Here is a 12,753-nt window from a genome sequence, read left to right as displayed (position 1 = left end):
AGCTTTCCTCGCGATGTTTTCTTTACCGAATTAGCGTCAAATTAACGTACTTATATAAGAACTCGAAAAATCTAAAACAAATAAGGGCATGGCTTTCAGAGTTTTGCCTTTGCCTTTATCGTCCAATTTTTAAACTATATAACATAATCTCAAAAGTGTTTTTGATAAAACCAATTGCGCTCTATTCTAAACGTTAAAAAACTATGCCTTTTACTAAAAACTCGTATTTAAAAATGTAAGTAGATAAGTCTCTTCTTCTTGGTCACATTCTTCAATTCTGAAGGTCGTGTCCATACTTCAAAGTTTCACGTTGGTCACTAAAGCCTTCCACTCCTTTCAGTCGACGGCTTTCCTTATTGCGATCGTAGCGGTAGGTAGTATGAGTGTCTTGATCTGGTCCGACCAGCGGCTGGGTGATCGTCCGTGGTCTTTTGCCCTCCACCTTGCCTATGACTATCAGTTTGTCTTAATTATTGGGAAGGCATCGGGCAATGTGGCTAAAATACCCCAAGATCTTTTGATAGCAGGCCACTCTTAGCCGTCCACGGTATGCGAAGCATCCTTCATCAATACCATATCCCAAAAACGTCAATATTTTTCGTCTCTGCCGCTCAGATCGTCCACGCATCAGATCCATAGAGAAATAATTGAGAAGACTAAGGTATTCACGAGTTTCTCTTTGGTTGTATTAGATATCTTCCTGCTTTGCCAAATTCTGATCAGTTTACTTGTCCCGCCTTTGGCTATTTGGATTCGTCTTCTGATCTCGAGTTTACTCCCTCCCTTGTCCGAAACTAGCAAGTTTGTGTACCTCGGAAGTAGTTAAGTATTCCTGTTATATTAAGATATAATATACTTATTTTCATATCATTTTTTTCATATCAATTTAGTCGACACATGTTTTGAATTTTGATTATTCTATTAAGAACAACTTAATATATCAGATTTCCCAAATGTATTCAGATTAACAAAAATATATCAAACCAATTAGAAGTAATTATTTAAGAACAAGTTTCACGAATATAAATTAATCCAATTTAATTAATTATTCACATTTAATGTCATAATTTTATGCTCTGTGATATACAACAATAGTTATAAATTACACTTTTGCTTGCGACTTCGTCCGCGCGCCTAAGTTAGGTACTTTGGGGACCATTTTTTATTTTTTAATTCAATTTGCAAATAATACACATAGAAACTGCTGTAGTTATTACATTTTTATAAACTACTTATTATAGAACTTTCATCCCCCGTTTTCATCCTCAGACATGTCTAAATTATAAAAAAGCTAGAACAAATATGTATTTATTTCTTATCAAGTGCCTAAATACACAGTTTCATGGTGTTATCTTCGCTAATGACGAACTTTCATACCAATATCCACCCCTATTTCAACCCCACCAAGCTTTTAATTCGCAATAAAAGGTAGCCTATGTCCATTTACAAGTTCTCGTCTATCTCTCTACTAAATTTCATCAAAATCGAATCAGTGGTTTAGGCGTGTAAGTGTAACAGAGAAACTTACATTCACATTTATAATATTAGTAAGGATGTCAACGATGTCTCTGTGAGTCTAAGATCTTGTAACTATTTAACTGCAAGCACAAGCTTGGTACTGTCTGTTTGTAATAATCTTTGACACATTGTGGACTTCCCGCGTAGCTCGTAAAGTCAGTTATTTAACTAACACGGCTTTTACTAGCGCGTAGAAGATTATATTGTTATTTGTGTTTGTGACCTACTCGTCAAAAGATGGACTGTATTAATTGTTCTTTTATTAACTAATGTGAATCGATCATAGAAGAATATTATATAGGGACACACACATTCGAAGCTCTGTAAAGAAGTTTCCTCAAGAAGATAAATCTATTGTTACACTGATGATTATAACTGCCAGTTTATCATGATAAGGAATATAACATTATAAGTATTTTTGTATTATTAAGACTTTCTTAATGAAAATAACTGATGAGTTGATGGTAATTTATACGCCATGCCCATTACAACGCAGTGCCGCTCAGGATTCTTGAAAAAATTCGTTGTTTTATTTTTGATACCCTCTGAAAGTCTCAATTTCTTCCAGAAAAATAAAATATATATATAGATACGAACTAAACTGTTGCTTTTTATTATTTTAAACTGTGTTGCCATACTTATAGTCTGAGCCACACCTAAGCAAATTTAAATAAAAGCCAAGTTCACGGATCGAAGGTCATTCCTACTAATATTTTATGAGTTCAATTCTAGCATATAAGTTAAATAGGATTTTTAAATTACAATTATAATAAACAACTTTACGACTAAGCATTAACCGGTTAATTGTTGTTGCTAATGAACTCATTAATAATTAAAACACATTAATAGTTTGATAACTTAATTCATACAAACTTGCATGATGGATTTGACGTATATTTATCAAAAATAAATCGGAATTGCTAATAGTTTAAAAGTGGGAGGCTCCTTTGCATAAGACGCCGGCTAGATTATGGGTACCACAACGGCGCCTATTTCTGCCGTGAAACAGTAATGTGTAAACTATACTATGTTTCGGTCTGAAGGGCGCCATAGCTAATGAAATTACTGGGCAAATGAGACTTAACATCTTATGTATCAAGGTGATGTGCGCAATTGTAATGCCGCTCAGAATTTGGGCTTTTCAAGAATACTGTGCGGCACTGCATTGTAATGGACAAGGCGTATCAATTGCCATCGGCTAAACGTGTTGCTCGTCTCGTCCCGTATTTTCATAAAAAATAATATTTTCATAAAAAAAAACATTAATATTAAAACAACAAACCACAGACTATTCAGTATCTAGCAGTACGAGCGATTATCTAGAACCACAAACGATAGAGTATACAGACACATGTAGCGTCAGCAAAGAGAGTCACGCAACTAATTATAGAAGCATTCCCAATCAATTACCGCGTAACAAGACTAGCATGACTTTATTGTGTACAGACAGCATATACACGGGAAATAATCTAACATATTTAGCTTGGAGGTCGTGTGCTATTACTGCGTTTTCCTGGATGGTAGGAATGTTTTATTGCAGAACTTAAGCATTAGAAATAAAAAGTACATTTCTACAAAAAAGTGAGTCCTACGTTCATTCGTTGATAGTTTGATGTGAAAAAAGAATTGGAATGTGCTTGCGACCACAGAAGTGAAAAATTCCACTACGTCAGGCTTATAGTGTACTATTCATTCTATGTGCATTCATATTAAGGTAATAACATTTACCAGACAAAGAGTCTTAATGTGATCCAAAGAAATATGGGAAGAAACTTAAAAGACATAAAAAGGCATAAAAGGCATTTATTTTCTCAAAATTGATTCCTTTAGAAATCTGTTTGATGTCATTTCTAATATACTAGACACTACTAACGCTTCGGAAACACAAGCTCTGAGAGAGACGAAGCGGTGCAAGAAACTGTCCCAGCATTTTTTTTTTCTTATTAAGTATTAGACTAAAACACAAAATAATGATGAATGAAATACGGAAGAAGACTTAACTAAAAGATGTAGGTAATGAGAATTGCAAAAACAATAAAATAGAATCAAGAAGACCACATAATTATCCAGGGCAAATAACGAAAGATGGAGCAGTATAATTACAAGCTGGTGCCTATTAGACGCCAAAAGAAGAAGAAGACCTGATGTAAAGACGAGATACTTACTTATTAAGGCGATGGCCCCGCACAGCAAATAAAAAGAACGAATGGAAGAAAAAGGGACAGATCACGCTCTTCCTTAGTTGACTCGGTAATTGATATGCCCTGTCCATTACAATAATGTGCCGCTCAGGATTCCTGAAAAACCCAAAAAAAATCGGCACCATAAATTGCGCTCGTCACCTTGAGACATAAGATGTTAAGTCTTATTTGCCCAGTAATTTCACTAGCTGCGGCGCCCTTCAGACCGAAACACAATAATGTTTACACTGAACGGTAGAAATAGGCGCCGTTGTTGTACCAATAATCTAGCCGGCATTCTGTGCAAACGAGCCTCCCACTGGTAAATTTTCACTAAATTAAGATGAAAATAAAAGCGCGCTCGGAACGTAACGCCTTATGTCTGGCACTCGGCCAAAACTGTAATGTCCCATTGAATAGCCATTTGTAAACTGAATCCGGACCTGTCACTTAACTACTCTTAATAGTCTTGTACAGCAATGGAATTATATGTTAACAATGTTATTTTTGTGAGTGTATTAGGTCACTGAAAGAAATGATTTAGATATTAATATTTACGCTGAAATCTTGATCCGTATCTATGTATTTAACGGAATGTGTGAACGTAATTTTAACAACATTTCTAGATGTCCGGACAGCAAGGACCGGTTACTAAGAAATCAAGTAATTATTAGTAAAAACCTAACAGCAAGAGGCTCTATTTAGACGTATAATTTATCTAAGCTTTGAACTATTAACACTTCTCTATGAAGACTTGACCTTATTTATTAAACACTTTTTCAGTAATAATAATCAAACCAATCAATCAAAATTGTTAGCAAATCACTTTAATTAAAAATGTAGCTGTCAAATGAGTATAAAAGCCGATTTACAATAGAACTTCTAGGAATGATAAAGATCTGTTTTAAATTAAATCATTCTTTATTCGAATTGAGAACGTTTGAATATTCGAACGGGGTTAAACTTCCGAGTGTATGGCCGTTGAGGAACGAGTGAGTTGATGAATGAGCGCTCCAACAGTTCGTTTGATCTGATAAATGTCGCGGGCGTATTCATGGATCCGGGAAGACTTGTTAATAGTTCTAATCGTTCTTTGTGTTATACTATGCATATTGTCTATGTTTGATTATAGATAATAGCTCTTTGTACTTATAGTCAAACTATTATACTTACTTTGTTGGTCATGGTTGGTTTTCCATGTTAATATTAGAGTAAAAAATCACTTCTACAATAAATAATACCTTATTTTATAACTAGTTTTAGTCCGTAAAAAAGTTACTCGAAGGAAATTAGCAAAATCCGAGGTTTATCATAACGCAAATTTTAAACTATTACTGTTACTATATTAAATTATTGTATTGTAAATATATAAATTACTGATGTTGAAAAATACATTTTATGAAAATGAACAAAATCTTAAAACTACTTCAATTACCGATTCCTTAGCTCAATATTTTTTATTAGGTAATTCCTGTTATTAAAATGATCAATATTAAATATCCCATATCAATCCTACGACGTTTACATAAAGATATATTCATCCATCACGCGTTCAAACAAGTAAATTATTACACGGAATAAATTCACCGCAGCTAAAATAATGTGCATTTCTCAGTGGAACGAGACGTCAAGTAAACGTGCGTTTAAAATATTGGAATGAATGACATACCACGCTTAGCACGATAAATGGTGCAGCTCACACAAAAAGCAAACAAGCTCATTAATATATCAACTGTCTTTATATCTTTTTAGTTCATTTGATTAGGTACGGTCGGCAGCTGAACATTCGCACGTGAATATTTAGTTCATTCATTGGTTTTTGACGTTAATATATACTTAATTATACAATTACAATTAGATTTAGATAAATACTACGTAATGAGAGGTGGGACTGCCTAAGTAAAAATTGAAATTGAGTTTAGTATGAAACATGCAGTGATTTAACATTAGTTTGATATAACAGTCTCTCAAAGAAAAATTTAAAGAAATAAATATTATGACTGTTCATTGTCAGTACATTTATGAAAATTTAATATACGTTCACAAAAATCGTCACCTTTTTGCTCTTAATAGTGATTTTCATTATTATAACAATAGAAATAAGGGAATGCTTGTAACTAATTCTAGTAGGCTTCATAAGATACATAATAGCTTTAAGGGTAAATGTATACACTTCTATAATAAAGTCCCAGCCACTGTTCAGGCATTATCTATAAATAAATTTAAATGTTTTATAAAAAAGTGGCTCTTAAATCCTATTTATTACTATCGGACAGCCTGGAACTAGATTGTGATTGTACAATATTGTATATTTTCATTGAAAGGAGCGCAAAAAAAGAATGCTGGGAGAATTACTTGCGCCGCTTCTTCTCTCTCAGAGCGCCATTTGTTTCCGAAGCGGTAATAGTTTCTAGTAGTTATTAGAAATGACATCAAAAAGAAATCGAAGTGAATCAATTTTGAGAAAATAAATGCCTTTTATGCCTTTAATAGTAATTACAGTATGGCGATTGGCGATGAAGTATAATCGGGCTAAGTTTGAAAGCGAACATTTGCTTAAAACGTAGCGGATTTCAGCTATCTCCGTTTTTTACTAGATTACATCCGTCATCTGTCAATCTATCAATGACTGCACGTTTCATACAATCGAGTGTATCGCTTTTTTTTAAGAGTTTCGCTAGGCGTATAGATTGACTATAAACAATTGAATGCATTCTTAATACAAAGACTACTACACGATTAGATCTTTTCTTTTTGACATTTAATTATCATTTTCCCACAGACTAACACGGCGCCGTAAGATAGTCACTGTTAACGTATTTGGCATGGCCAGTAAAATAAACTGAATAAAGTACCTAGGAAAGTATGTAAGAAATATTTAAGTCCATATCTTGTAAACAACTAAATCTATTATTTAATCCGATTTCAATTTCGATTCATTTATTTCAAAATGGTGTTCATAGTTAGATACCTACTCTTTTGGCGACAGGGCCAGATAAGTGACCCGTTTAAGCAAATCCATGACTAATCAACATCATATAACAGAGGGCTTGCAAGAAAAACAGATATAACATAAACAGTTGCTTTGCAAGCACATGATCACAGCACACAAACCTCAAAATACTCGAATCATGTAAAAAAAACTCCGTTAGTAATAACTAATTATTACAAATAAAAAGAATTTATTGATTTGAAATTGGAATTCCACATTCAAATAAATATCTTAATAACAAAAGCCAATGACAAGCCATAATTTGATAGCGCTGTCGTTAATGCCAGTTCATTGGCGCGATCGCTTAACGTTAACCGTCACTAAACCTTTCATCGCAGCACGCTGTGAATGTCACAACACGTTTATAATTCTGTAACTAAACATCTGCATTCGATATCTTTAGACAATTAACAAGACACATACAACCGTTCAAGTATTTTTAAAGTAATTTAGCGCTTAAGGCTTTCTAAAAACGAGCGACATTGCATTATAATTCTTATTATTTTATCAACTTAAACTCTACGGTACTGTAAATCATAATTTAATTAAATGTTGATTCTCATGCAGAATATTTTCAACTTTAAACAAAGCAAGATTATTTTCAGCCATTTTAGCTAAGATATTGTATAATATACCCTAAATACCATTAAAATGGCTAAATAGAGTATGATCTTTGCTTTTGTTTATTGTCTTAGCATGAAATGGAAACTGATTGATTACATCAAATTATCTTATTCAGTATCTTAATAAACATTTAACTAATGACAAGGGCAACCTTAAATATTTATCAGAATATTATTATAGGTTATAATAAAATGCTTCCATCCGTCCGCAACTATTTCAGTCGCTCCTGTGTTCTGAGCCTTATTTTTATTTCAGTAACGCGCCGGCATCTTTGACGTCCTAAACACGACATTAATACACTTTCGATTTTTTCCCGCCTGTCACATTACTTAGTGTTTTTTTTTCGTTTGCGGCACATTAGCTATTAAGCGAACTGTGTTTGACAACAGAATTAATATGCTGAAATTGTTAAGTCCATGACAGATGTAATATATTTCATGAAAATCTGAAACGGTTTTACGAATATCTGTAATCATTTATTACGAATAAGGTTGAAAACCGCTTAAATTATTATCCTAATGATAATTATGTTTAATGTTGAGATTTCTGATCTGAATAGGATAGTCCCGTTGCTGAACACTTCTCATAGACAGGGATATTATTATGAATCAGATTAATTTATGAAGTATTGAATTTACTTTCTTTGGAATTCAAATTATTTTCATAGTAATATTATACGACTATATGAATAATGCAATATATATCTTCATGTTACTGATAATACAAATGGTAAATATAATATTAGAGTTTTTTTGTTTGAATGTTTGTTACGACAGAAGGTCTAAAGGGTTATCAATGAAATAGGGCACAAATCTCTGTAATTGATTATAGTAAAACATAGGCTACTGTTGATACCGGAAAAACGTATGATTTAACTTAACACGTTAAAACTTTTACTTTTTGTTCGGGCTGATTCCAGCGGCCGAATTCCACCAACGGACACTACGTGAAAAATACCACCCGCATCACGTTGACGTCTTGCATTCCATAACCGTGTGTTTTGCAAGAAGTAGCTTGCCTCGCACAGATACTTTGTGGAATCAATAATTACCCGTTGCAGTATTCCCGAACCGATACGGCTTAGGGACCTTCAAGAAAAGAGCATACCTTAAAGGCCGCCACCGCATCTCTGGACACCTGTTGTTGCGGAATCCATGGGCGGTTGCCATCCCGTGAGCCTCTCGCCCGTTTGCCCCCTCTTACATAAAAAAAAACTAAACACATCGGGATCGTACCATTTGATATTTTTTTTAATTCATCCAGTGATTAAAATATAGTTCTACATTACAAGATATTAAAAGGCATTATCTTTTCAGACGCAAATGGCGAACCACCGAAACTGAAATGCAACCTGAGAAAACACAAACCGAACCGAAAGCCTCGAACACCCTTCACTGCTCAACAGCTGAGAGCGTTGGAAAGCAAGTTTGTGGACAAACAGTACTTGAGCATTGCGGAGAGAGCCGAGTTCTCATCATCATTAGGTCTTTCTGAAACACAGGTAATTCATTACTTATTATTTACCAGTAAGAGGCTCTTTTGCACAGGATGCTACCTAGATTATGGGAAACACAATGGCGCCTATTTCTGCCGTGAAGCAGTAAAGTGTAAACAACTGTTTTTCGGTCTGAAGGGCGCCGTAGCTGGTGAAATTACTGAGCAAATGAGACTTAACATCTTATGTCTCAAGGTGACGAGCGCAATTGTAGTGCCGCTCAGAATTTTTGGGGTATTTCAAGAATCCTGTGCGGCATTGCAATGTAATGGGCTGGGGGTATCAATTACCATCAACTGAACGATCTGCCCGTCTAACATTCATGAAAAAATATAATGTGACGTCGAAAAGAGGCTGACAGCTAGCCTCTTTTTTAGAAATACACGCACACTTACACAAAGTAACATACAAATCGCGAGTGTAAGACGTAGCTTGTCACGCGCACTATAGTAATAAGTCTGTCTTGTCTCTTACTAGTCATTAAAAAAATATTAAACTATCAGCACTTAAATATTTTGAAGTAAAAGCCACTTTAGGCAACCTGAACACCTTTTTTGTGTTTCGACCTTAACCTTCTTGGGGAGTGCGATCAATCTAAGCAACCAGAGTAATATTGATTCAAAAAATAATTTAAAATCACTTATTAAACGTCTAAAACTATCACCTGTTCAATATGTATTCCTCAGACTGAGAAGAACTGGCGCAAGAAACTCAGCGGGCTTTTTGTTTCAGTTTCGTTACAATGTAATATTTCGTACTATTAAAGTTATAATTAAATAGCTTGAGGGCATGTCCTCTATTATTTTATGGAATAGGAGGAGAAACGAGCGTACCTGGTATTAAGTGATCACCGCCGCCCACATTCTCTTGCAACACCAGAGGAATCACAAGAGCGTTGCCGGCCTTTAAGGAAGGTGTACGCGCTTTTTTTGAAGGTACCCATGTCGTATCACGTACTCGGTACTCGGTACTCATTCCACAGCTTTGTAGTACGTGGAAGAAAGCTCCTTAAAAACCGCACTGTGAAGGACTGCCGCACATCCAGATGGTGGGGATGGTATCCTAACTTGTGGCGTGTCGTGGCAAGGTGTAAATGAAACATTTGTTTTGTACATTTTCTGGGATCATATTGTAAAACACATCACCCAATAAAATACTTACTAACTGGACTTAACCAAGTAGTAGGCTACTTGGTTAAGTCCAGTTAGTAATAATAAGTTTGTTTGTACCTCGTGCGTTAGCACATTTATGTCGTAGATTCAAGCAAATTTGTTAATGTATTTATGAATGTCAAAAATATTATCAAGATTATATTAAGATGCAACAATTAAAATATTTATTTTTTGAATTTTTTCTATTAATCATTGTTTAGGGCCTAAGTTAAAAATAGTATTAATATCGGCTGCACTGCTATTATAGTTATTATATTTATATAATATGCTAGCGGACCCGACAGATGTTGTCCTTTACACACGTCTAAAATTTGAAAAATCAGTCCAGCCGTTAGGAGGAGCTCACTAACATACATACACATGGGCAGGAGATTTATATATGGACAGAATTGAGAAACTAAACCATTCTCAGATTGACTGGAATTCACAAAAAATCATCAAAAACGATCTAGCCGTTTAGGAGGTAGTTTAATTGCGAATCTAAACTATGCTCGAATTCACTTGAACACACACAAACAAGTTCATTCAAATCGGTCCAGGTGTTTAGGAGGAGTTCACTGCCAACACACGTACAGAAGATTTATATATATAAAGATAAAAAAAAGTTATTATAATTATATTATATGTGTATCTGGCTTTTATAAAGGTTTTACTTCTGTTATGATAAGCACTCACCGGCGTTAGTAATTTGTTTTGTGCACCGAAACTAATATGATCTTAGAAGTGACATCAAAATCAACTTAAGGTGTGCGTACCTAATAATTATCAGTGGGAGTCTCCTTTGCACAGGATGCTGGCTAGATTATGGGTACCACAACGGCGCCAATTTCTGCCGAGAAGCAGTAATGTGTAAGCATTACTCTGTTTCGGTCTGAAGGGCACCATAGCTAATGAAATTACTGGGCAAATGAGACTTAACATCTTATGTCTCAAGGTGACGAGCGCAATTGTGGTGCCGCTCAGATTTTTTGGGTTTTTCCTTAGAATCCTGAAAGGTCGAACGAACGTCCTTCCCGTCTCGTCCCGTATTGCAATAAAAAAAGATTTAAAATATCAAAATATTAATTAGAATAATCTCTTGTTGCAGGTGAAAATCTGGTTCCAAAATCGCCGCGCAAAAGCGAAGAGAGTCCAAGAGGCGGAGATAGAGAAGCTCAAAATGGCGCAATTTTCCCGTCATCCCCACCACATGTACCCGCACCCTCTGCAGCAGTATTTCCCTCACCCTCTTATGGGGAGGGCCCTACCTATGATGCCACACATATCCATGCCTCCAGTTCAAGGGTCGCCCTCACCAAGTACCCAGACAAGCAACCAGCAGTGAAATATTTATTAAATAAAATTATGTTTATATTTACCAAGACACAGACAAGATTGTTTTTGACAGAATTGACAGATGGGTGACACTTCTGTCAAAAGTCACTTTTTGCATGTACATGTCATGTCTGAACATAAACATTAAAAACGAATGAAATGAAATATGGATGCAATAAGTTAGGATTCTTTTTACTTCACCATAATAAGATTTTGTAGTAATGTTCAATATTTCATATTATAAAATAAAGTATTTTCAGTATAAAAATCATTGAATCAAGAATACATGACATTTTTATTCTATGTTTTTTCCAACTGGGAAAGGAATGGAGCAGTAAAGAAATTTCATTTCATTTTTTTTTGGATTTGTACAGTACATATAAAATTAATGGTTTTTCTACAAACTTAATTGTTCTTACACATATAACACATCTGTTAAGTTTATCTTAAGGGTATTCTCTAAATTAAAATTGGAAAAATGTATATTTAAAAACCTTGTCTGAGTTAGAAAACACTACACACACTGAATTAATAAACCTAGAGCATTTTTTTTGTAAATACAGTTAAAGTTTAATTGTAAATATATAGTATTATTGATATTACTTACATTTATAATGCTACAATACCTTAAAAAATCTTTCTTTCGTTACCATTGGTACTTCGTAAAGCTTCTAAAAGCTCGATTCACCATTTGACATTTCCGAGCAATCTTTAAAAAAAATTAGTTAATTTATTATTTAGCCGCAGCTAAATCTGTAAGCGTTTTTTAAAACAAAGGTGCAAACCGTAAGCAAGTTCAAAACTTTTATTGGCAATAATACGTTTTATTATTATTTTTTATTTTTGTATACAAATATTATGGAAATTAAAATTTTTGGAATAACATAGTTCACAATTACTAAATAAGTATTTAAGTTTTCCAGCTTGCCGTAAAGATTATTATTTTGCCGTATTTTCTTCATTTCTCATCAAAATTATATTGAATTGTTGAAGGTGTGAATCTAGCCTAAGTTTCTAAGTTTAATCTTTTGTTTAATAAAGTTTATCAAATACATGTATAATACAGAATATGATTTAGATATCTTTATGTTAATATTCAAGTCAACTATATTTGTAAATAGTAAAATAATGTGTAAATTAAAATTTGTATTTGTGTAAGCGAATAATATAATGATATTGAGTAAAACTTTACGTTTCATTCAGACAAAGGCCTCCCCCAAAGCTCTCCACGACGATCGGTCCTGCGCTGCCCTCATCCAACGTATTCCGGCGTTCTAGACCAACACTGCATCTTCCGGTACTTGGTGGCCATTCGAGGACGTTTCTGCCCCACCGGCCATCTGTCCGTCGAACTATGTGCCCTTCCCACTGCCACTTCAGTTTCGCAATCATTTGGGCTATGTCGGTGACTTAGGTTCTCCTACGGATCTTCTCATTTCTGATTCGGTCTCGCAGGAA

General features: G+C 34.4%; 1 protein-coding gene across 1 annotated transcript in view; it reads left to right on the top strand.

Moving 5' to 3' along the window:
• LOC126979560 (muscle segmentation homeobox-like) overlaps positions 1-12,452 on the top strand; it is a 28,155-nt gene extending 15,703 nt beyond the window's left edge. The window contains exons 2-3 of the mRNA XM_050828922.1: positions 8,631-8,815; positions 11,069-12,452. Of these exons, the coding sequence (XP_050684879.1) occupies positions 8,631-8,815; positions 11,069-11,305 (422 nt within the window). The 3' untranslated portion in view covers positions 11,306-12,452. The remainder of the gene's footprint in view (positions 1-8,630; positions 8,816-11,068) is intronic.
• The last annotated feature ends 301 nt before the right edge of the window (positions 12,453-12,753 follow it).

Source organism: Leptidea sinapis, chromosome 3 (assembly GCF_905404315.1).
Source record: "Leptidea sinapis chromosome 3, ilLepSina1.1, whole genome shotgun sequence".
Taxonomy (NCBI): domain Eukaryota; kingdom Metazoa; phylum Arthropoda; class Insecta; order Lepidoptera; family Pieridae; genus Leptidea; species Leptidea sinapis.
This window is presented reverse-complemented; position numbering and strand designations above follow the sequence as displayed.